The 26,390-nt window shown below is 41.6% G+C and overlaps 1 protein-coding gene across 1 annotated transcript in view; it reads right to left on the bottom strand.

Moving 5' to 3' along the window:
• Nucleotides 1-3,020: 3,020 nt before the first annotated feature.
• MED17 (mediator complex subunit 17) overlaps nucleotides 3,021-26,390 on the bottom strand; it is a 29,255-nt gene continuing 5,885 nt past the window's right edge. The window contains exons 3-12 of the mRNA XM_075198735.1: nucleotides 25,871-26,090; nucleotides 24,268-24,404; nucleotides 23,006-23,090; nucleotides 16,769-16,921; nucleotides 11,729-11,859; nucleotides 9,727-9,911; nucleotides 9,407-9,544; nucleotides 8,756-8,873; nucleotides 7,408-7,567; nucleotides 3,021-3,700 (exon numbers count right to left, since the gene is read on the bottom strand). Coding sequence (XP_075054836.1) covers nucleotides 3,495-3,700; nucleotides 7,408-7,567; nucleotides 8,756-8,873; nucleotides 9,407-9,544; nucleotides 9,727-9,911; nucleotides 11,729-11,859; nucleotides 16,769-16,921; nucleotides 23,006-23,090; nucleotides 24,268-24,404; nucleotides 25,871-26,090 — 1,533 coding nt within the window. The 3' untranslated portion in view covers nucleotides 3,021-3,494. The remainder of the gene's footprint in view (nucleotides 3,701-7,407; nucleotides 7,568-8,755; nucleotides 8,874-9,406; nucleotides 9,545-9,726; nucleotides 9,912-11,728; nucleotides 11,860-16,768; nucleotides 16,922-23,005; nucleotides 23,091-24,267; nucleotides 24,405-25,870; nucleotides 26,091-26,390) is intronic.

The raw sequence follows: 26,390 nt of genomic DNA, 5'->3' as shown, positions 1-26,390 counted from the left end.
GGTGGGACTGGTGCTGAGAGAGAAAACAAAATCTTCCTCCATAGAATCTTCCAGTGTCGTTGAGCAGGAAACATAGAAATGACCTCAGATGACATATAAACCTTTTTGCTTCATCCTGCCAGAGAGCTGAAATGGTTTTATTGGGTCATGCTACAGGAAAAATACTTATCTTACACGCTATAAATGTATTATATGAAACCTGTTTTTGCCAAGAAAAACAGGTTGTCGTTTTTCTAGCAGTTTGGACAAGTTGGATGCATGAACTTTATTTCATACAGAGGTGAGTTTGACACCACAAGTTTTCTGCATTTGTGCGACATAGCTTCAACATTATGCTGTGCTGTTGGGGACCCTACTCCTTCTACTATATAACTCTGTCTGTGACTTCCTGCTTACCTTCATTCCCCTCTTTACACCATTACTATGCGCTGTTGGAGAGCCTGGTCTATACACTTTAGAACTCTTAGTCTGTGGCTTTGTGCTTACCTCCGTTCCCCTTCTCTCATCATTACTCTTTGCTGTTGGGGAATCTGGCTCTTTCCATTATATAACTCTCAGTCTGTGGCTTCCTGCTGCCTCCATTCCCTTCCTCACATCAAGTCACTGGCCCTGTCACATGCAGCCCTGTCCTCACTAACACATCACTCATCTCCTGATATACTATGTGCTGCTGGGGGACCCTGCTCCTTCCACTATATAACTCGGGGCATATTATCTGGCTAAAAGAGGCCATTACCATCAGGAATACTATTGCCATAAAGGGGTTTACTTGGTCTGCAACAATGTTTAGTTAGTTGGTACGTGTCAAAGTAACATCCACATGACTGCCAGAACCCAAGGTTTCCCAGCAGAACATTGTCCAGAGCATCACATTGCCTCCACCGGCTTGCCTTCTTCCCATCCTGGTGCCATCTCTTCGTCAGGTAAATGATGCGCACACACACACACACACACACACACACACACAGCTGTCCACAGGATGTAAAAAACAATGTGATTCATCAGACCAGGCCACATTTTTCCATTTCTCTATGGTCCAGTGCTGGCGCTCATGTGCTCAATGTAGGCACTTTCAGCGGTGTACAGGAGTCAGCTTGGGCAGTCTAACCAGTCTGTGGCTACGCAGCAAGCTGCAATACACCTTTCTACCATAGTCAGCAATAACTTTTTTAGCAATTTGTGCTTAAGTATCTATTTTCTGGGATTGGACCAGACTGGCTCGCCTTCCTTCCCCAAGTGCGTCAATGAGCCTTGGGCACCCACATCCCTGTCTCCGGTCCTTCCTTGGACTACTTTTGGTAGGTACTAACCACTACATAGAAGGAAAGAGGACGAATATATAGGATGCACAAATGCCCTGATGATTGTAGTGCTAATGAGAAATATTGGAATTATAATATAAAACTTAACTTTTATTAGCTGTTTGTATCAGCGAAATATAATAAAAATAAAATGTAACTTTAAAAACAACTGTGTGGTTTAAAATCCGCAGATTGTGCCATAGCCATATAATAAATAATCTATTGAGAATTGCTCAGGAATAAACCAAATTGTGAACAGTCTCACATAATAATTTTATAGGATAGCTCCATTACTATTGCTGGTAGCAATAAACATTTAAACCTAATAATATAATAAGGTGATGATTTGCTATCTATCTATATTAAACTTGGTATAGTAGAAATTCTTAGGATATTGCTCTTATATCAAGGATTAGGAGTTAGTTATAGGATAGACTGACATGTGGACTTGCTCATCAGTGAGGGAATTCCTATTGCCAGATAGTAGTGACCACATGGAGTCTAACTAGATATGTAGAACGTGTATTGCTCTCTGCCTGTATAATATAGCAACTATCTGTGGTAAGTAACAAGGCTTACTTATCATTGCACCAATAGGATACTTGAATTTGACTAATACACGAGTTGTTGACCTGGTAATTTGCAGTTAAGCCAAACTAATTGCACACTTTCATTTAAAACCAGAATCTATTAGTTATATTGTTGACAATATTTGTGCCTTTCTACCCCCCACCCTCCCTTCCCTTCTCTTTCCCCCACCCTCCCTTCTCTTCTCTTTCCCCCATCGATATAAAAGAATAAAACTCAGAGGAAACACTTTGATTATTAAAATTTTTCTTGTCAAAAATGTTATCTGTACTGTTCCTGTTGTTTCCTCTACAAATAAAGAGTTTAAAAAAAAAACAAAAAAAAACAAACCAGAATCTGGTTTCTAATTGTTCATTAGATGCCATGAAGCAAATCATGACATTGACAAGTGACTTATATTTAGGTTAAGTAGTTTTAGCTCAGTTTGTTTTATGCACAGTTGATGAGACTGGAAATTCCTGCTCCTCCAAATTATTCTCATTTCTTTCATAGAGTGACACAAACATTCTTAAAAGCTACAGTGTACCTGTCACCTGCATACGGAGGATTCAGATATTTTACTGAGCCAATATTCAAGATAATGCAGCCTTATCCACTCACCGGGAAGCACTGGATGATTTGATGGCCTCTGTGGCGGCTGCGGTGGGCAGTGAATGAATAGGCTGCAATCCTCTTTTAGTTCCTTTTCGCATGTCTAAGCATTGAGCAATCCAGAATATCTATACAACGGCTATCATGCAGGCTAGACTTAGCAGTAATTAGTTTAAACATAGAAGGTCTGTGTCTGTGTCAAATACATACTATAAAATAGCCAAGAAAACTGAAGTGGAGGACATTTATGTAGCCTGGTATGTAGGTAATTATAGTGATTGTAATCCAAAGAAACCAGATTCTGTAATTGTACCAAAAAATGGTGCTGCCAAAACATCCCAATTTGTCCCTAACTAAGCTGGATGTATGAATTTTGTCCCGTAGAACAGAAGCCTACCATCCCCAAATCTGTGCCGTGAATGTTTCGCTTCTGGCATTGGTAACAGAACGGTTTCTCACTTCAATTTCGCCTACACACAGGCCTGCTGTAATACTCTGTACTGCTGTCAACATGCAAAAGAAATGATTGGCTACAGGTAATTCTAGCCAAGCTCACTTCATCGTCTGTTATTAAACGTGTTCCCAGTTAAAGAACAATAAAAAAATAAAAATAAAATACAAAAATGAATGCAATAGGCACACTAACAAAAGGTTTGCATAACGGTAAAAACAAAAAAACAAACAAAAAAAAACAAACAAAACACTGAGGTATAAAACTGCTCCAGTCATGAAGGAATAAATATAAGTGTGAGCTGCCGCATACATGATCATCTATAAAAGATGGAACAGCGCTGTTCCTGGCCACATTTTATTCTAGATTACATTACGACAGATCTCTTTCTTAGCTTTACCTTACAACACTTGAACAGTGTCTCAGACGTGTAACAATGACCTTTCATAAACAAAACTAGGAAAAAACCCATCTTTATTGTATTGAGATGGTACATTAAGTTTGGTGGCGGTGTTTTGGCATTAGAGTAAAACAGTCCAGTTCTTGTTCCTTATATACACGTTCTAGCATGGCGTCAAGGCAGCCATGAGCAACTCCATTTTATACACAAAATTCCGACCCTCCATTTTGTTCCACTGAACTTCTTTGAACGGCCCTCGCAGGTAATGCCATTTGTTATCCTGTAACACATCACTCTTGGGGAGGTCTTTGCTCTGAGACCGAGGGAACTGCACCATGACTTTGCTGCCGTTTTCAGGTCCGTTACGTACTGTGAGGAAAAAGGGACAGAATGGTCAGAAAATCCACTGTTATCTGCCACAAGAAACTCTACAATCTCCTACACATGGCCATTGGCTGACCCAATATTCATGCAGCCTATGAAACCTATCAGAACAAATGACATCACCGAGGGTCTTCAATTGTGGGATTCCAAATGATATGGCAAGCATAAGGCAGCATAGAACCTGATATAAAGAACATTAAAACATTCCCTAAAAAGTGTGGCACTAAAGCCAATCTATAATTATATAAACCATAAAAAACAAAAACAAACTAATCACACGAACAAAAACATCAACAATTAAACGTGCCACACTGATAACCAATTCAGCATTTTGCATAGTTCATTGTAACGGTCGGTTTTTAATCCAGTGGAACTGCACATTTAGAACAATCATGAAATGAAAGGATATCTGTGTTCCTGTAAAGATAAGAAGCACTTTGTATCTCCCTAGAGGCCGACAGGCTGTGACCAGCTTGTTGTAATCACTTTCTCAGCACAACATTGTCCTTGGATGGTGCTGAGTCCCCTGATTTGCACCGATGTTTCCGCCCCAGTGCACTGTGGGACTAGATGGCAGCATTTGTGAAGGGGATTCCTTGCTGTGTGCAGGGGTGCACGGACTTTGCGCTAGCTCCGAGATGGCAGAGATGGGGTATTGCATCTTTAGTCGCACTTTGGCAGAGAAACGCTTATTAAGGTGCAGTTTCCACAATATGCAAAAATAAAACCAAACACACAAAAGTTTCACGTGTAATAAAGACAGTCCCCACTGTTCCCTCATACATGATAAACATAAGCCAGGCAGTATTTCAGAACAAAACAGTAAGTGATGGTGGGAGGTTAGACTCTCCACACACTATGTGCACTACCGGTAGTGGCGTGCAGAGTGGTCTAGGGGAACTATCTAGTGCAGGCTTGGCTAACCTGAGGCACTCCAGGTGTTGTGAAACTACAAGTCCCAGCATACCCTTCCAGCAATAAACTGCTATATATTGGCAAAGCATGCTGGGGCTTGTAGTTTCACAACACCTGGAGTGCCACAGGTTAGCCAAGCCCGATCTAGTGTCTGAAATGAGGTCCAGAGTGTTCCTGCTATGTTTTATACAGACCAGAACTGTACTAGCAGTCTTATAACAGCTCATGTGCACTAGAAACAAGTCACATACACCTGCTGTTATTTAATTACATTACTCATTTTAATGCAACAAAAGCAATTTAGCCAGGTACCAGACTGATGCAGTTTTCTCAAAAATCTGAACAAAAATAAAAACCAAGTTGGATGTATGAATTTTGTTTCATAAAGGAGGCGCGTTTCAAACATATCTTTTGATGCTGTAACTATTGTAAGTTGCTCAGTGAATATTTTAATATTTCTAAAGGCTACAGTTAGGTCTAATCCTGAGAGTATGCTAATGCTCTGATTGGCTACAGGTTGTACTAGCTGTTAATAACTACTGTTCTGATGACAATGTGAATACAACAGGTGCACCTCAAAGAAACACTGCTAAAAACCAGACTCATTGCAAAGAAAGAAAGAAAGCTTTAAATAATAGAAACATAGGGGCATATTCAATTGTCGGCGGAAACGCAGAAAATCTCGCGGTCCGCGCATTATTATGGTAATAGTGGCGGAAAAAACATTATTACAGTAGTTTTCTCGCTGGATTTCAGCTCGCGGCTCAGGGAGCTGCGAGCTGAAATCCAGGTAACTACTACCGTAATAACGTTAGTAGTTTTAGTGCTGCAGAAACGGCACAATTGAATATGCCCCATAGAATTTGATGGCAGATAAAAACCGTTTGGCCCATCTAGTCTGACCATTGTCTTATTAACCTATGGTAACCTCAAACCCTATTTGATCCTTTATACGCATATTCTTAGGTCTATCCCAAGCATGTTTAAATTGCTCTACTAGCTCTGATGGGAGGCTATTCCACTCATCCACTACCCTTTCTGTGAAGTAGTTTTTCCTCACATTTCCTCTGAACCTACTTCCCCCCAGTGTCAGTACATGTCCTCGTGTTCTAATACTTCTCTTCCCCCCCCAGTGTCAGTACATGTCCTCGTGTTCTAATACTTCTCTTCCCCCCAGTGTCAGTGCATGTCCTCTTGTTCTAATACTTCTCTCCCCCCCCCCAGTGTCAGTACATGTCCTCGTGTTCTAATACTTCTCTTCCCCCCAGTGTCAGTACATGTCCTCGTGTTCTAATACTTCTCTTCCCCCCCCAGTGTCAGTACATGTCCTCGTGTTCTAATACTTCTCTTCCCTCCAGTGTCAGTACATGTCCTCGTGTTCTAATACTTCTCTTCCCCCCAGTGTCAGTGCATGTCCTCGTGTTCTAATACTTCTCTTCCCCCCCCAGTGTCAGTACATGTCCTCGTGTTCTAATACTTCTCTTCCCCCCAGTGTCAGTACATGTCCTCGTGTTCTAATACTTCTCTTCCCCCAGTGTCAGTACATGTCCTCGTGTTCTAATACTTCTCTTCCCCCCAGTGTCAGTACATGTCCTCGTGTTCTAATACTTCTCTTCCCCCCAGTGTCAGTACATGTCCTCGTGTTCTAATACTTCTCTTCCCCCCAGTGTCAGTACATGTCCTCGTGTTCTAATACTTCTCTTCCCCCCAGTATCAGTGCATGTCCTCGTGTTCTAATACTTCTCTTCCCCCAGTGTCAGTACATGTCCTCATGTTCTAATACTTCTCTTCCCCCCCAGTGTCAGTACATGTCCTCGTGTTCTAATACTTCTCTTCCCCCCAGTGTCAGTACATGTCCTCGTGTTCTAATACTTCTCTTCCCCCCAGTGTCAGTACATGTCCTCATGTTCTAATACTTCTCTCCCCCCCAGTGTCAGTACATGGCCTCATGTTCTAACTTCTCTTCTTTGTAGAATGTTTCCCTCCTGTACCTTCTTATAACCCTTGATATATCTGAACGTTTTTATCATGTCCCCCCTTTACCTTCTTTGCTCCAAACTATACATATTAAGATCTTTGAGTCTTTCCGGTAAGTTTTGTGCTGTAGGCCATGCACCATTTTAGTTGCCCTTCTTTGTACAGTCTCTAATGTATTTCTATCCTTCTGGAGATACGGCCTCCAGAACTGAACACAGTATTCTAGATGAGGCCGTACCAATGACCTATACAGTGGCATTATTACTTCTTTCTTTTTTCTAACGATTCCTCTCCCTATGTAACCAAACATCGGACTTGCCTTCCTCATTGCTTTGATACATTGCTATATGGACGCTATGATAATCCATGTTGTTTCAAAACAGCTGGAGAGTTTTAGTCTTCAAACTGAAAATCATCATTAAGCCCCATAAACCCCAGCATCTGTTATTTAGTCTTATGATGGACTTTTATTTGGTGGGTATTTTTGACAATTCACATATGCTCCTGAAATCTCTCTTCATTCATATGTATATGCTGCTTTAAGCATTTTTCATTAGAATGAATGTTTTTAACACTAAACTTAATACATCCATCTGGACGCAGCCTAAGGGTTAGAATAGCCACAATCCTTTTCTTTTCTTCCCTTGCTGATGTTGAGATCTTTCAGAATAACGGGTTTACGGTTATTTTCCCCTTAATATAACATTTACCAAGATCTGTGTCAATCTATAGAAAACATGTCTAGAATAAAGGGTTTGTAGTTTGAAAAGCAACAAAATTATAAACTAATATCTACATACCTGAAACAGAATAATCCCCGTTGGGAGAGGCCACGGTTATTGAAGACGCGTTGCCGATGCTCTCCACCGGTCCCAGGCCAACCTGGTTACTGAAGCTCAGGACGTGCCAGCCCATCACCTTGGCGAGTTGCTGAACAGCGAGGACCTGGTGCTGAGACATCTGAGAGCAGACAACAGGAGACGATGAGTAATACAGTCACGGCAGGTTCTTCTGTCTGTACTAATGGGTCATACCGCTACTCAGAAGATTTGTTTTATTCAAATTCAGCACATTATTACACCTAGACTAGTGGTGGACAAGCACTTGTTTTTGGGAATCTCACATTATTATTTTTTTTTTAAAGAAAACTGTAAACAAGAATACAGTTTATTAACTTGTCACCTGCAATTGATTGTGAACTGCTACTGGGGTGTAAGATATTCATGTATGGTTACTTTGAGCTGCTGTAACAGAGGATGGTCACCAGGGCTTATGTGAACCACTGTACAGTATCAGCAGCATCAATCTGCTATTGGGGTCCTGATATAGGAACGGTCAGACATCATGTACAGGTACAAGGTCTGTACAGATATGTTCTGACAGTTCCTATAGCCAGGGCTGTACATGTTTACAACTCCGCACCTACAGCAGAGTGATGCCGCAATTTGTATCTTGCTCCTCCCACCGCGACATGAGCCAGATTATATCCTCCTGTTGTAGTGGGCGGGGCATTAAATCCCCTTGGAAACAGAAGTCTGGAATGTGTGTTCCCGCGATACAGGTCCACCATCATTATTTAGCCCCCCCCCCAGTCAGCCATAATGACCACAATAGTGACTAATAGAAGCCAATATCCCTATCAAATGCCCACTAAATAAAACAAGGAGTAGCAGTAAGGCCCAGCTGTACCCGCAATGCCCATATTTATGGCAGTAGTACTGATGGCCATAAAGTATTATTAACGCCTTATAATATGTACAACAGTATTAATGCCTAGTAATATGATAGCATGAATAGTGGAATGGACCCTGAGCACTGAATTGGTAGCGTTCCTACCGGCTCACACAGTCACTCATGTATGGAAGGCAACTGAAGGAAATAATTATAGCAATATAATCCATGAAAACTATAATACCCATGTTATACATGTCACAGCTGCACAGAGTAGGGAAGACGGTAACTTAAGCTGTGACTTTTCTTTTAAATAAGTGTGTGTAAAAACTGAGGATCCATCTGCCTAAAGGAGTTACATCCCTTAGAACATAATATATATCATGTCTATCTGTGTGCTTGTGCCATGGACGAGATCAGCATCTGCACTGGCACATAAATACACACAGACACAGGAGATCAGTATAAGACACACACCTGGGACAGGAGGAAATCTTGCAGCTCTTGTTCCTGGTGAGACAATGTAATCACTCTCCCATCTCTGTGTACAACTCTTATCTGGTCAACCCCGATATTCAGCTGTAACTGAATAGACCTACAGGAAACAATTCACAAAGAGAGTAAACTAAAGGGAAATAACGCAGTCCTGATCATTTAATATGAACATTACACAGTAACGTAGCTGAACATAGACAGCATTTCTGAACCATTTCTTCCTATAGTAATGAACAATTAGAAGGATTACAACGGATACATTACGGTCATATCTATAAATACTACATAATGATGTGAATTACAGATTAATGTATGGAAACAACATACAGATTCTATTTATTTCTATGGACTTTGTGTAATAAGACCGATTGTATCCATTGATAACATACGTCACGCATTTCAGAGCCTTTCAAATGTTTAATATTTTTTTTTCTACTGTAAGCATTTCTATATAATAGTGGGCGATAAAGGAGAACTTCACCCACAATATTCCCCTAGGCTCTCCCCAGCTAGCAGGCATGCGCTGGAAAATCAAGCCATTTTATGCTGTGACCCAACGCGCTTCATAAATTGTGTCCACTCGCTACACCAGGAGCAGTTTAATAATGTTTGCAATGAAACAAAACCACTTACTTGCAGATCTGTTCATATCCTTGGGACGTTATTAAGACTTTCACGCTGGACTCATAGACATCATTGATGCTTGACCAGTGGGCTTGGATTTGGGGGTCCTCTATCCTGCTGGCCAGGTTGTCGATGGTGCGGGCTGCTCTATTACCAATAAGACACGACAGTCACAGAGAGGAACATTTCGGTTTTCTTACATGATGAGAATTATTGTAGATAAGGCATAATGATGACAAACCAACCTCATCATGGTAACTATATACATATAAAATAATATTGATACCGAGATACAAATTCCGCTGTGAATGGTGGGTGTGATCACTTACCTGCGTCTGAGGAACACGTGCTTGGCTTGTTTGATGATCTTTTCCAGTAGTCCTTCGCTCTGCTGCATGGCGTTAATCTCATTCTTATCGAAGGCCTGAGGCCCGGCAAGACGCATCCTCTTGTGCCCGAACGGTGCGCTCGCAGGATGGGGCATCACGATGTTACTTAGAGTCTGCTTGTGGAACTGAAGAATTAAAGTAGATGCTTAAAACATTATATTCCCTGTCTTTTTTTTCACACATAAAAGAAGTTAAAATTTAAAGCAAAATGTACAATACAATATACACTCAGTGGCCACTTTATTAGATACACTATTCTAGTACTGGGTAGGACCCCCCTTTGCCACCAGAACAGCCTGAATTCTTCATGGTTTGGATGCAACAAGGTGTTGGAAACATTCCTTACAGATTCTGGTCCACGGTGACATTATAACATCACACAGTTACTGCAGATTTGTCGGCTGCACATTCATGCTGCAAACCTCCCATTACACCACATCCCAAAGGTGATCTATGGGATTGGGACCTGATGACTGTGGAGGCCATTGGACTACACTAAATTTATTGTCATGTTCCAGGAATAAGCTTGAGATGACGTGTGCTTTGTGACATGACAAGTTATCCTGCTGGAGGTAGCCATTAGAAGATGGGTAGGCTGTGGTCATAAATGGAAACACTGTGGTATTTAAACGATGTGCAGTTGGTACGATACGATTACACCACCACCAGCCTGCAATGCTGACATAAGGCAGGATTGATTCATGGATTCATGCTGTTTACTCCATCTGCATGTCGCAGCAGAAATCGAGATTCTTCAGACCAGGCGACATCTTTTGCAATCTTCAGCTGCCCGGTTTTGCTGAGCCTGTGCCCACTGTATCCTCAGTTTCTTGTTTGTAACGGACAGCAGAGGAGCCTGGTGTGACCTTCTACATCTGTAGCCCATCTACTTCAAGGTTCAACGTGCTGGGTGTTCAGAGATGCTCTTCTGCATACCACTGTTGTAATACATAGGTATTTGAGTTACCTTCCTGCCAGGTTGAAGCAGACTCTGACCTCTCATTAACAAGGCATTTTTGCCCACAGAAATGCCGCTCACTGGATTTTTTTTGATTTGCAAACCATTCTTTAATCTCTATAGACTGTTGTGTGTGAAAATCCCAGAAGATCAACATTTAGGAGAGACTCAAACCACCCTGTCTGGCAGGTGTACAGGTGCAATAAAGTGGCCACTGGGTGTATATTTATTGTTTTCCCATTTTCAATATAAACTCTCTAGCACCTGTTGAACTACAAATCCAAGCATGCCCTGTCAGCCGCTCAGTTGTGTTTAATACAGAGAAAGACAATGACTATGTTGAACAATAACATATTTCTCAGCAATACCCAACCACATCTAGACAAGGCGCCGTGGGCAAGGCGCCGTGGGCAAGGCGTCCCACCTAGGCAAGGCGCCGTGGGCAAGGCGTCCCACCTAGGCAAGGCGCCGTGGGCAAGGCGTCACACCTAGGCAAGGCGCGCTGGGCAAGGCGTCACACCTAGGCAAGGCGCGCTGGGCAAGGCGTCACACCTAGACAAGGCGCGATGGGCAAGGCGTCACACCTAGACATGGTGAAAGGACTTTAAAATGCCAATTAATTATCTTTAGACTGTTACTTCAAATGGACCAGGGGACTAGAAGGTTGAGAGCAGTGGCAGTAATTTCTGTTTTCCCAGCTGATATAAATAATAAAATACCCAAAGTTACATTTTCATTTGTCCTTTTTTCTATGTTTGTAACAAAAATTGATAAAATGAAGAGTATTATCAGTCATTTTTAGTCCAAGTTGATATATATTTGGCCTTCAAATAATGCAATAGTAAGACTGAAGGAGCACAGATCTATCCATCCTGTACTCCTAATCAGGGGGCCATGAACCAGGTTAGAAATTGCGCAATAAGTCCTTTAGCGTTCGGTTTTATAATTACTTGTCAAGTGACCAGAAATCCACCCCGTCCTCACCTCTCTAATGAGCTGGTGCAAGTTGTGTTCTAGAACATACAAATGATCTTCTGGGCTCATCTTATCAGACGGCGGCTTCTGAGACCTCTTCTCATTGGTGGAGTGGCAAAAGGATATGGACAACTGGAGCCCTGTGTACAGACAAAAATATAGAAGCACCACAAAATGCACTTTCTAATCACAGAACTCCTAATGGGCGTGCTGGTTATATAGACCCATGAGATGGGTCTAGACAAGCAGGGTCACCATGTCGTTTCTGTGCTCTTATTTACTGTTCTTTGGTCATTATGTTTTCCCAAAACTACTAATGAATTCATTTGTAATTAAAAAGGGAATACAATAGTAATTCACAACAAAGGTACAACAAAAACTTATATAAAAAAAAAAAAAAAGCAACAAAACAAAACTGAAAATGCCTGGTAAAAGAAACGGAACGCCATTTTCAGATACAGATAACTGCGCTTTCAAATCTCTCTCCGTATGGCTCAAATCAAGATTTTACCATCCGTTCCAATCTCTCTCATATGGTCCAGATCTAGATATTACTGGAATTTCTAATCTCTCATTCACGTAACCCATCACACTTCTATAATGGTCTACTCTGATCTATAGAATGGAGCAACCAACATCTCAATGGTAGAAACATTATAAAAATTAAAATGATTACTATATACAGAAATTGAATTTATTATCTGGAAACCCACTATCCACAATAAAATACCAGAAAATTAAAATAATGGCTGCTGCTCAATGACCAAATTATTCCCAGACATAATCACCAAGCGCTTTGTCCTACAGTCACTGTAAAGAGCACTGATAAACTATTTATGGAGTAAGGCAATATTGTACACAGACCACATCACTACTTAATAATTTGAGAGAATGCCAGTGGTAGGGAAGGACTGAGAAGATTTATAAACGTAGTTTAGTATTTTAGTCCACGGCAGACTATATAATAGACACGTACTTCTGTGTCTTTTATCTTTAAATAAATACACAGGGCCTGAGTCATCTTCGAACGGAAGTCCATTTGCGATCTGTTTTTTGTGCGAAATTGCTCTGTGCATGCGCCAGAACGGAAGTTACGAAAATGAACTCAACTGCTTGCAATTCACGGCTGCACGCAAAGGACATTTCCGGCAGCCTACGATTTAAAGGGCAGAATTGGAGAGAGAAAGGGTGGATAGATGTAGGCACTTTACAGTGAGGGCGTTCCGAGGAAGAGTGTGAGCAGATGTGGCCAATTCAAGTTCAAGTTCTCTCTGAGAAATGTGATTTTGGTAAGCTGACGCCATCTTGTTGCCTTATAGCCATTTTGTTCTGTTATAGCTTAAATACAATTAGATGCACCTGTTTTGTAGGAGTAATTCATTACTGTATTTGCAAGGCTATGCTTATAACCTTGGACATACCAGACAGGAGATAAGCCAACCCCCCCTGGGGAGTTCTAGTGTGGATAATGAGAGAATATACTAACATCTGTGTGAAGGGAACATGAGTGGTTAAAACCTTTTGGGGCATAGTTTTCTGTAATAAGTGATTTTTGCTATATAGATAAGAACTTGTAACTAATAAAGCAGAGTTTATTTGTACACTCAAACCATGCAGTGTATTTAATTCTCTCCAGCTGATGAGCTCATAACTGATAATCTGACACTTACAGGTGAACAATCTGATATAGATTCGACATCTCTTAAGGACGTAATTTTTTTTTTTTAGTGGTATCATTTGCACCAGCTACAGAGCAGGTGTAAGCCATCTATGCATGCCACTAGGACATGTGTTTGCAAGTAAGATAAACTATAAAAATGTATTTAATGTACAATGTAAAAAAATAACATTACAAAAATATTTTTTTCTTTTTTCATTAAAAACCTGTTTTCTATATGATTATAGTATAAAAAGTTGTTCATTTCCTGTTCAGAATTTCTTTATTTTTATTTTTTTCTTGCATGTGTTCCAATGAGACTTTAAACTGCACATATACATGTGCGTATCCTGCACTATGATCTGTTTGTCTACATACAGTAAGTAACGTATAGAGAGAGCGGACTTATACCCAGATGCAAGTGGGAAACGTTGCTTGGGATCCGTTTGTATTTGAATACAGACGTACAAGGTACATGCGCTTGAGTGCTTTCAACTGCAAGCTGTGTTCGAAGATGAATCGAGTCCTAAATGTAGAATGTATGAATACGGATTCACCCCACAATATGGCTGCCTCCACTGTGTGCTGGCGATGGGTAAAACTTACTTGCCAACTTTTCCTCGTTGGCTTCAGGGAGATCCCGGGGAAGGTGGGCTTGTGGGGGCGGGGCTTGACAAATCATTTTGGCCCCACCCCCTAAACGATTGTCACAATTTTGGACAATTACAGCAAGGGCCAGAGCTAAGATGAAAAGATATTTGCGTCATTAAGCCCCGCCCCCGACACTTATCTATTGCGGGGGCGAGAACCGGGAGGTTGTCCTGCTCTCCCGAGAGGTCTCCCAGAAATACGGGAATCTCCCGGGCATTCCAGTAGAGTAGGCAAATATGCGTTAAATAAAATCAGCTAACGAATCTATTGAGACTGAAGTGTCATTTACATTTCTGTCTCCATTACTGAAGTCATGTTATCTTACCTGTCAGTCTATGATTAAATCTTGGTCTCCATGAAAATGGCCACCTCCATAGGCATCAATACATGGACATAGGACACAATTTCTGAACTGTGTCATCATGCCACAGATGGCAAAGCCAACCACGTCTTGTACTGGCTCAGCATCAGGGAGAATGCCAGACTCTTCAGGGAGTGAGGGAGATCACCCCTATTTCAGGGAGTCTCCCTGACATTCAGGGAGAGTTGGCAAGTATGGTAAAACTTTATTTAGCCAGCACAGGAACACCGTGTGCAGATCTCCCCCATGACAAAACATACACTTCAGCAACACTGGCTGAATACAAAACAAGCCTCGAGCGAGAAGCGTGGAGAGCCAAGGAACAGTCTGTGCACATTCAAAGATGGATGTCTGACCAATACAAAAGACACCTAGGATACTGCATAATGTGTCGGATCGCTAACTGTGCCGCTCATTATGCCGAGGAACCTCTAATGGGCCAACTCCATAAAATATTACACACAAAGCAGAAGCCACGGGAGGTGGAGCATTTCACCTTCCAAGGGAATAAAGAGCAACTTGATTGCGATAAACCTCCCGGGTTTCCCAGTTAGTAAGAGTAATACAACAACAACAACACTGCAGCAGATTGATAATGAGTTACTTGTGATTTGCCCTTTTCATAGCGCTGCTGTCACTCTGGCACACAAGAAAAGGCAGCGATTACTAAAGCTTGGAAACAAAATCGCTAAATAAAACACACACACAAATAGAGAGGTACAATAAGCAACATTTAACCCTTTCACTGCCAGACGTCCATGCCCAACAAAAAAATGTTCTGCTTGAGGAGTGTCATTCACTGGTTCTGTGATTCTCCTCTAAGCTGCCTTCATGAAACGAACTAAACTCCTGAAAATTACCGTTTATTTCACCTTGCCACTTCACAATTTACCAAATAAGCGCACGTTATTGGAAGCCTCCAAGCTTGGTATTCTCCTTCACACACACATTTCATTTGTAAAATTGTTTTTTTTTTGGGGGGGGGTTTTTTTTAACACCACTTACATTTTTTATTAACCGTTAACTTGTAAAGCATGTGCAATATTCTCCAATATTCTTACTAGACCCAGATCAATCCTTTCATGCAGCAGACACCAGTGCTGCTTCCTGCATGTCACCAGACCGTCTTTATGGTGCATGTGGGCAGTGATCCCTATGAGACGGCGTTTCCTTTAGGTCTAACCCCATAATCAGGTGTCCAACGCAACCACTGACCGCTGATTTACAGGTAAGTAAATTGCCTCCCGACTCCGTTAATCCTGAATGGTAAAGGAGCAAGCTGGCTGCAATGTAGGACCAGACATCTCTGTAAATTCTACAACGATCGCACTGAAAGAGTAAAAGGACCACTACGATCTAAAAATATTTATATGAAATCAGACAATACTTCAGATAAAGTATAATTGGAAAAACAAGTTTCTCTGTATCCCAGAATTCCTATCAGTAGATAAACTGAAGCCAATTCCAGAGATGTGGATTATCTTTCCTGATTTCAGGACCACCCATCGGCCAACACTGCGTGTATGGCTAGATCTAGTAATGCAGTGTTTACTCTTTATATTCCTGTTTATAAAGTAATAATATTCTTTAAAAACAAACTATTTACTGTTCACTTGTTTTTCAGATATTGTCCTTTTCTACATTTTAAAACAAGCTGTTTAACGCTTTAGAACCACTGTGGTCAACTGCAACTATCTGACCTGCTTTTATTTTCTCCATTTTACTTAAAGTTTTGATTTCTCCATCATTTAAAAACCAACTTTGACTGCTCCACTGAAAAATATCAAATGAGGAACCAATAGTAGAAGTGTTTAATAATGCCTGGTAACATATACAAAAAAGGATAACGGAACAAGGTTCCCAGGGCAGAAAATATGGTGGACGTGGTAGGGCCCGAACAAACTGCCGGTGAAACTTAACGTATGACATATGTCTTACATGATCAAACACCACCAGTATACAGTATATACTAAACCTAAGGACAGAGACAGATCCAGCCCTCCCCCAACCACCACCTACCTTAACCTAGCCAAGGCAATTAGCAACTGAAGTCTATAAAATATCACAAAACTAAATGAAAACCCCCAATAGCAACAGTAATTGAATATAAATGTAATTCTCGGGTAGTAGTTTACAAGATTAAAGCCTTTATTGTGGTTGCTATGGGTTACAACACATTTTCTGCGCTGTTATCGGAGCGCCAGTTTCCACTAATGCTCCTAAATCTCACTCTTGCTGCGATCTGTTATATGATTGGGATCTCACAGCGATAGCTACCAGCAGTACCATGCACAGCGTTCAGTACTAAGTGATCTTTCCAGCACAGACAGGGAATCACAGAGACACCTCATTCTAGAGTAATAAGACATGCATTTCTTACCAGGAAATGGCTGGGAGATAATTTGGTTCTTGACGACAATGTGAGGGATTTGGGATTTGATTTGAACGGCTTCGCGAGACAACTGCGCAAAGATTTCTTTACAAAGTAGGACGTTCTGTGCAGCTTCCAGCTTCGTCTGCCAATGCGGCGTCCCTGGAATCGGGGAAAAAAAGAGATTGTTGCATATTGAGCACGCCTGACCAATGCAGATGGCAACACTAGAACGGATGGAATTGTCTTAGTGTCAGCTGGACAAGCAATACATGGCTTGGAGGCGGAAGGACTCCAGCTACTGAGCTGCAATACATAATCATACTCGTCTATACAATGTCACAATAGGCTGTTTAATCCAGGGCATCGTACCAACTTCACACAAACCACATCCTGGTTTTACGGATAGTCACATTAATCAGGACTGTGGACAGAGGCACCTAGGATGTAATCTAAACTAATTATCATCATGGAAGAAACAAACTCCTTAATATCTATTTAAAGTCACTAAGGACATTTTCCTTAGGCAGACAAAAAAAGAAATTGCTCCTCGATTCCTATAATGCTCTACTAGCTATCGTGGGACTACAAGGTTGCTAAGCTCCGGGGGCTGCTTTATGTAGCCGTTTTTCTCTTGGCTCCGTCGATTCGGGATTAAAGAGACAGCAAATTAATTCCTCTCGCCACGACAATATGACAGCGGAGGGTTCGAGGGAGCGCAAAGGCAATTCACAACCTGCAATCTTATGATACAGCTCTATATATATATTTAATTTACTTTTATGCTATTTCATCAGATCTTTACTTGTAAGACAAGGATCAGTCTCAAATACAAGTGTCCGAATTCCCTTCTATTTGCTACAGCTTAAATGTCAATCACAGCCAGACTGTCTTCTGTACCGATATAACGTGAGGTTACACTAGATCTGTTTATGCCGGGTATGCAGGAGACATCGATCGCACTCCCTTCACCTAAGAATGTCTCTGGCTGTAGCAACTGTACTTATCTGCAGTATTGCAGAAGGCACCTCGTTAATCTCCTGGTAATAAGAACAGAATGAAGCAGTCCCTACCCAAATCACTGGAACCTTGGGCTGTCATTGGAAAAGAGACAAGCTGAACCATCAAATAACCAGGCCAGTTTACAATGCATTTCACAATTAAAACCAAATTAAAATATAAAAAGGACCACTAAATCCGACAAGCCGAAAAGCAGAGTTTGCAGTTACTTGAGTTGCTGTGACATCACCAGCCCTGTGTATTAATCAACCAATCCACAAAGAGCATTCCTGCAAACGACATCTGCCAAGCTGTCACTCACACTATGTTTCCCGTGTTCCATAAGCTCCTCCTACCCAACAGAGGACTGAAACACACCATGCTGGACTTATTTAGTAAGGTATAAACACTCCAGTTATTTCATGTATATTATTCAGTTCCGTAATAAACAGCCTCTGACATATGATGCTATTGATGACTGTATGCCTTTGATAGTTGTAGTGTATGAAACATGTTCCGCTAACATTTATCACTTGATTTATGTTCATATTTAACTGAAATGCTGTGATTAATATTGTAGGTATTTGGTTGCTTATGATAATGTTAGTTATAAGGTGATTTTATTTAAAAATGCTGGATCGTATGGTTGGTGTTTATGAAAGGGCTGGGTGTGTAGTGTTAGAGGAGTATTAGGGGTGATTTTGTGGGCTGGGGAGCTTCCCTTGCTTAAAGGGTCCTGGTCTCCCTCTCCTTTTTCGGTGCACACGGGTATTTCCATAAGTGCGTGGAGGGGATGTGGGATAGTTATAAGGGGATCCAGGTATGTCTAAGTTGGGGGTGGATACATGGGGAGGGGGGTTGTTTGAATAGGGTAGGGAGGGGTAGGTTTCTTCAATGCAGTGATAGGTGTGGTACTTTATTTTTATGCAAATGCTTTTGGATGAGGAAATTGACTATTTCGCTATATGCTAATGTGGTTGGCTGGTGGCTGGTGGCTGGGTGTCTGTCTGGGCTGGAGGGGGTTGAAGTCTATGCGGAAATGTCTCATGTGTATTCCCTTGTGTTATGGCGACTGGGAAGATGAAAAGGGGGTCTATTAAAATCCTGACTTGGAATGTTCGAGGTGTAAATGATAAAATTAAACGGTCTTTGGTCATATCCCAATTGAAAAAGTATGAGGCAGATGTCATATGTTTAATTGAAACTCATTTATTGGGAAGTAAGGTGCTGGCCCTTAAGGGTGGGCATATCATGCTACTCATACAGGCCATATCTCTTCTTATACGTTAAAAAGTAAATTTTATTTTGGAAATGGTGGAGTCGGACCCATTAGGTAGATATGTTTTTGTGAGGGGCATTTTTGATTCTAAGCGTATAAATCTACTGTCAGTTTATGTTCCCCCTCCTTACTGTGGTGAGGTCCTAAAAAAGTGACTTTATCTCTCTTTCTCCTGATACTCCAGTGGTTTGCTGTGGGGACTTCAATAATGTGATGGATTCTAATGTTGATAGGTGGAGGGAGGTAGTGGAAACTACATATGCCAAAAAATCTAAATTTGCTGATGTGGTGGAAGAGATGGGTTTGGTGGATGTGTGGCGTCTGAGGCATCCGGCAGAGGTCTGTTTCTCCTGTTATTCCACTTCATATAATGCTTTTTCTCGAATAGATCTAGGGCTTGTATCAAAGGAGTTACTGCCGGCTGTTTCCGAAGTCGCATACTTACCAAGGGGGATTTCAGATCATTCTCCATTGGCATTAACAGTTAAACCTAATGTTTCTCGAGGTCAAGCCTTTTGGAGGCTTAACCCCTTTTGGTTGACATTATTGCAAGACAGAAATACTTTAGAATCCCAATGGGAGGAGTACTTTGTTACCAATGCGGACACGGCGGCCCCGCCTCTTGTCTGGGACTCATTCAAGAGGTTCCTTAATCAGAAGTGTTAATTGTTTTAAAAGAGAGTCTAGGTTGAGAGGTGATAGATTGGAAAAAGAAGTTGTGCGGTTGGAGGAGGTGTATCGCTCTTCTCATGTGGCTTCCGATAGGATGGCTTGGTTGGCGGTACAGAAAGAATGGTCGGATTATCTGTTAGATAAGTCAAGGCGTAAGTTATTTGCTAAACATACTCAATACTTTGAAGCGGATAAGTGTGGCAGGTTTTTGGCTTATTTGGCTAGGTCAGAAAGAGCGGCGGCGGTAGTGGCAGGGATTACAGATGATTTGGGTGAAGTGCATACCGGGACTGAAGAAATCAGTGATGTGTTTTATGTGTATTTTAAGGATGCTTATGCGTCAAGAGCTGAATACTCAGACTTTGACACGTATTTAGCGGATGTTTCTTTACCTAAATTGAGCGTAGAGAAAGTTTGGACGTGTCAATTACTGATGAGGAGATTGTAGCTGCGATAGCCTTGTTCCAAATGGTAGGGCTCCGGGCATAGATGGGATACCCATAGAGTTGTATAAGAAGCATCTGGGGTTCTTTGTGCCTAGTTTGAAAGATATGCTTATAAGCTTTAGAGAGCAGGGGTGTGTGTCTCCGTCTATGTCTGAAGCCCTTATAGTCCTTATCCCTAAAGCGGGAAAAGATCCCTTGTTTCCAGAGTCATATAGGCCGATATCGTTACTGACAACGTACGTTAAGATTTTGGCAAAAATTTTGGCGACACATCTGAATCGGGTGATTAGTGAGGTTGTGCACCCTGACCAAACTGGGTTTATGCCGGGAAAATCTACGGCTATAAATTTGCGTAGGCTTTTTTGTCACCTGCAGTTGCCCCACCCTGCAGGAGGAGGCGGTGTCCTTAGATGCTGCTAGGGCCTTTGACTCTGTGGAGTGGAAGTACTTGTGGGCGGTGCTGTTGAAATTTGGGTTTGGGCCTGTTTTTATTCAGTGGGTTCGACTGCTGTACTCTTGTCCTACAGCTAGAGTCTGTGTAAATGGCTTTGTGTCTCGTCAGTATGTTATGGGCAGAGGTACCAGACAGGTGTGCCCTCTGTCCCCCAATCTGTCTGCCCTGGCCATAGAACCATTGGCGTGTGTGATTAGAAAGCAGTCAGATATTGCTGGATTGAGGATGGGCTGCAGGACGGACAAGGTTGCCCTTTACGCAGATGATATGCTGCTTTTTGTATCATATCCTGATAAGTCGTTGCCAACCCTACTCCGTGTGGTCTCGGTGTTCGGTAGCTATTCGGGGCTGTTGATTAACTGGGATAAATGCAGTGTAACTCCGATTAAGGGTGCTTGCCCTACGGGTCAAGTTTTGCAGACTCCTCTTAAATGGACCCCGGTATTTAAATATCTTGGTATCTGGATTTCTAGTGATATGGGTCAATATATTCAGCTCAATGTTCAACCCCAGATTGACTATCTTAAAACCCGGGTTGGGGTATGGAAGCAGCTGCCATTGTCAATCACAGGTCGAATTAATCTGATCAAAATGATAATCCAACCAAAGTTTTTGTATGTTCTGCAGCAGTCGCCGGTGTATATCCCCCATAGCATATTTCGTTACATTGAACGTCTCATGGCTTCTTTGGTGTGGGCAGGCAAGTGAGCAAGCGTTAAACTTACCACTTTATATCGTTCTCGGGGGTCGGGGGGCTTGGCTTTGCCGAATCTGCGGCTTTATTATTTCGCCTCCCAGCTGACACATATTGAGGTATGGTTCCGGTCGTGGGTGGGGGTGGATCTGCATGATTTTTTAGTTTCCGAGACAGGTTCTAATCATATGTGTGTGCAGTTTATTCTGGCAGGAAGGAAGGTTGGGGGGAACCCCCCCTTGCTATCACAGGCCTTGAAGGTTTGGTGATTGTCATCCCAGATTGGAGGAGGATTGGACTTGGTCCCGTGCACTACACTCTGGGATAATTTGGATTTTGGAGAATTGGTTAGGATGGAGGGAGCTGGGCGAATTTAAAATATAATACATATCGGACAACTGTATGAGAATGGATTATTATATTCATTTGAGCAACTTCAGAGATTATATGAGTTACCTAGGGGGTCACTTTTATAGATATCTGCAGTTAAGACATGCTTTGGCCTCGCAGTTTCGGGGAGCTGCCCCGAGCCTTAGTGCGGATTCATTAAGGGTGCAACTCTCAAGGTTGGGCCAAAGGCGGCAAATTTCATTTTTGTATTCAATATTGGTGGAAGGATCTGGTGAGGGGGGCTTGCCGGAGCTGCGATGCAGGTGGGAGGGTGATCTGAGGCGTCTTAGTGACAAAGCATGGGATATGGTGTTGTGTAGTCCGAAAGAGGTCACTGCATCAATCAAATTTCACCAGGTCCAGTTCTTTCTGCCACACAGAGCGTATCTCACCCCTCTTCGGCTTTCTAAGTTTAACGGGGGTCAGAGGGTCCTGTGCCCCAAGTGTGGGAGTGAGAGAGGGGACTTCTGGCACATCCTCTGGGAATGTCCGTTGGTCTCATCCTTTTGGGGAAAGGTGGAGAAGTGTATTAAGAGACTGGAGGTGGGGGTGGTGACCTTGACTCCAAAACTCTGTATGTTTGGCTTAGGCTTGAACAAGCAAACTCGTAGACTTATTAGACTGCTTATCAACACGTTACTTATGCTGGCAAAGGTAGTGATAGCTAGGAAATGGATGGCACCTGAAGGTCCGACTTTGAATAACTGGATTGACCTTGTTAATGATACAGTCGGCCATGAAAGGATCGTGTACACTAGCAGGAACCTAGTACGAGAGAATATAGTATAGATAGAGGATATCTCCGTATGTCACGGAAGGATTGAGGGAGGTGGAACTCTCCTAATGTAATGCTCGGGGCAGACATCCAGCCACTTAGTAATATGTCATTAAAGTCAACGATTATATTCTGTATTGTCAAGAATGTATTATAATTTTACTGTATCTCGAAAGTGTGTAAGATGCGTATACCTTGGCTTGAAAATCTGAAATGTCAATGCTTTTTCTTTTTTGATCCTATTGTGCATGTATGTTTTACAATACTTGTATCACTGTGTGGGTTATAGTTGGGGCTTTAGCCTATTATGGGCTTTTCTTTTTTGTAATGTTTAAAAAAAAAAAAAAAAAAAAGATAAAAATGCAATAAAATTCTACCCGATTTAAAAAAAAAAAAAAAACAGCCTCTGACATTAACGAGTGGTAAACAGTGGATTTGCTTGCTCTTTAAACAGAATTCACTTTACACAGAAAACCCGTCACAAAGAACTACATCTCCCTGGAAGAGCGCCAGGGAAGCGCACCTTAGTACATGTACCTGGCTTAGCTTTAGGCATTGGGCGCTTGAAGAGATTCACTGTACCAAGGTCACCGATGTCCGATGATTGCTTCTGAATGGAAACCTACAACAAAGACAAATCTTAAATAATTAAACAGTAGTCATCTAAAACACAGACACTCATTAACGTAATGAACATAAGAACAATCATTCTGCCTGTTGGATAGATGACCTTTATGTCAACCTAGTACAGTAAGAGGCTTAATCATTTCCCCGCCTGTCGTCTGTGCTAAACTTCCACCTCAGCAGAATAATCAGTTTTACTTTTTTTTTTTTCTCTACTCTATCAATTTTAATGGGAACAACTTTTAACTCTACCCAAGCAAGCACAGTAGACAATTATTTTTTTCAATCGATGGCCGTCATATGAGGAAAGACAGAAATACATTTCCTTGTTTCTTTCTCTAGCCACTTTCATTAAATCTACTCAACCAATCATCATCACCATTTAATTGTATTGCGCCACTAATTCCACAGCGCTATACAGAGAACTCACTCACATCAGTCCGTTCCATTGGAACATACAGTCTAAATTCCCTAACATACACTCACACATACTAGTAAGTTAATTGGCTGCTGACAAAATTAATCCTAGTCTGTTTTTTGGAATGTGGGAGGAAAATGGAGCATCCAGTGGAAACCCACACAAACACGGGGAGAACATACAAACTCCACACAGATAAGGCCATGGTCGGAAATTAAACTAATGACCCCAGCGCTGGTGGGCAGCAATGCTAACCACTGAGCCCCCGTGCTGCCCCAACCAATGAAGAAATCATCTACTATTTCTAGAGATACCATATAAATTTACTATATAGGATCTTTGGTTCCCTTATATAGACCCTAATATATCTGTGTGCATGTCTGTCCGACTTTTTTTCCACCTTACTGTAAACCATACACAGGAATCTCTTCCATATTGAAAGGATGAGGTTGGGGGTCTGTAAGAATGCCTAAAATCTTCCTATGAGTATCTCCCAGCTCACTTAAACTTGCAACTGAAGCCAAATATATATATATATATATCCAATGGAGGTTGTGCCGGAAGAGTTAGTTATTCTATATAAGAAAAAACGATTTCAATTCTTTCATGTCTAACACCCAGCTGTCAGGATATAAACAGCTTTTAGAGTGGTCACAAAACAAACATTATCCCACCTCGTGGGACATAAACTTTAACCCGGACCTGTCAACATAAATGTTATTCAGAAAGAGGCTCCAAGCAGCAGTTCATGTAGTACCTTTAAATAGGCAGAGCCTTCTAAGTCACTGGGGATGTGAACATCCAGCGGGCAGTAGTCTTCTGGCATTTTCTTGTCTAAATCAATGTCAGTGTTCTTTATGACTTCAAACGTTCCATGATGAGGAAAGAGTGATCCTATACAACAAAGACAACAGGTCAGGGGACGGACACAACGAGAGTCAGACCTACACAGAGAGCGACAGGCAAAGCAAGCGTAATGTGGATGGAGAATGCAAACTCAAAACACAGATGTTGCTAACTTTAGGGACCAAGTTATATTTTTTACAATAGAAGCTATTTAAATGTATGTATTAAAGATTGTAATACGCTTCCCACAACTGATTTTTCTCTCTTTCTGCACAATTCCAAAATGTGGAAAATGAAAACTCAAGGATTAAAACTTTTTGGATGAACTGCTGATCACTGCATGTTTGATTTAACATCTGGTACATATCTACAGTTCAATTATTTAAAAGTATAAATTTCCTTTTATCACAACATTCTCTACTGTAAATGGTATTAGGGACCATCACATCAATTTAGCATTTCTGTGGGGTCCTTTTTTTTTTTGTCATCCCACCATTAGCTGAGGGAAGCTGCCGAATTACACTGTTTAAGAAAAAGAAAAAGCTTACAATAATGGAGCCCTCTATCTACTAGTTTGGGTACTGAATAAAACAGCCAATCGCTCCCCTCCTGACCCCACCCTACTTCCCCACACCCCCTTGTCTGTCTGTCATTTCCCCAGTGTATGTATATTGTCTTATGTACCAGTAATTTCTTTGGGATGTTGCTATATTGTTTTGTTAGTTCTTTGAGAACCGTCATTGTTGATTATTGTTGGATTTTCTACAACGTATAAATAAAGAATGCATAAAACTTCTGTTTGAAGGTACAGGGTCAAACCATGACTACGTTATACATTACCGAAAGGAAGGAATAAAAGATACACTAGATCTGCTGGACAAACTGTTGGGAGCAGTCCAGTATGGGACTGCTCCAGGGAGAAATATACATAGGAAATAAAAAATAAAATACTAACGTGATTTTTAACAAAGACAAAATAAGTAACATTATACATCCAATGCAGATTGTCTCTAAGTCACACTATTGTTTATAACATCATCATCACCATTTATTTATATAGCGCTACTGATTCTGCAGCGCTGTACAGAGAACTCACTCACATCAGTCCCTGCCCCATTGGAGCTTACAGTCTAAATTGACAGAGAGACAGAGAGACAGAGAGACAGAGAGACAGAGAGACAGAGAGACAGAGAGACAGAGAGACAGAGAGACAGAGAGACAGAGAGACAGAGAGACAGAGAGACAGAGAGACAGACAAAGAGACTAGGGACAATTTTGATAGCAGCCAATTAACCTACCAGTATGTTTTTGGAGTGTGGGAGGAAACCGGAGCACCCGGAGGAAACCCACGAAAACACAGGGAGAACATACAAACTCCACACAGATAAGGCCATGGTCGGGAATTGAACTCATGACCCCAGCGCTGTGAGGAAGAAGTGCTAACCACTGAGCCACCGTGCTGCCCACATGACATTTATATGACATTTGTCTCCTCTAATCTTAATAAGAGTTACCTGCACTCCTGTAACTCAGATCCCCCAGGATTTTATCTCCCAGTTTCCTCAACTTCCAGTGCTGGCGTAATCTCAGCAGCTCAGAATTAAAGTCGCGCTGCCGCTTGTTCTCCTGGTTCTCGGCCACAGACTTGGACAGACGTTCGGCTCCTTTAAGGAGAATCTGCGCAGCTCCGAGCAGGTATTTCCGTTTAGATACCAACAGCAAACTCTGCTGACTCTGGCAGGAAGGAATACATGTCTTAATGCACACACTTATCATTTAGTTAGACTGTTTTGAGAAGTCAGCAGAACAATTATACTGCAATTAAATATCCTGAGCTATATAATATACTGAACATACATATAGTCATCGAGGGTGAAAAAAAAAAAGGTTCAACCTTCTCCAAATTCTGTGTTGTTTCAAAATGCAATACAATCCCCCTATAGAGCAGAATGTTAATATGGCCTCATGCACAGGTCCCAATACAATGGGGCAGATTCAATTAGCCATGCAATTGCCTGGATGTCCGGCTGCACA

Source organism: Mixophyes fleayi, chromosome 2, assembly GCF_038048845.1.
Source record: "Mixophyes fleayi isolate aMixFle1 chromosome 2, aMixFle1.hap1, whole genome shotgun sequence".
NCBI lineage: Eukaryota > Metazoa > Chordata > Amphibia > Anura > Limnodynastidae > Mixophyes > Mixophyes fleayi.
Note: the sequence above shows the minus strand (reverse complement) of the source record. Positions and strands in the feature narration are given on the sequence as shown.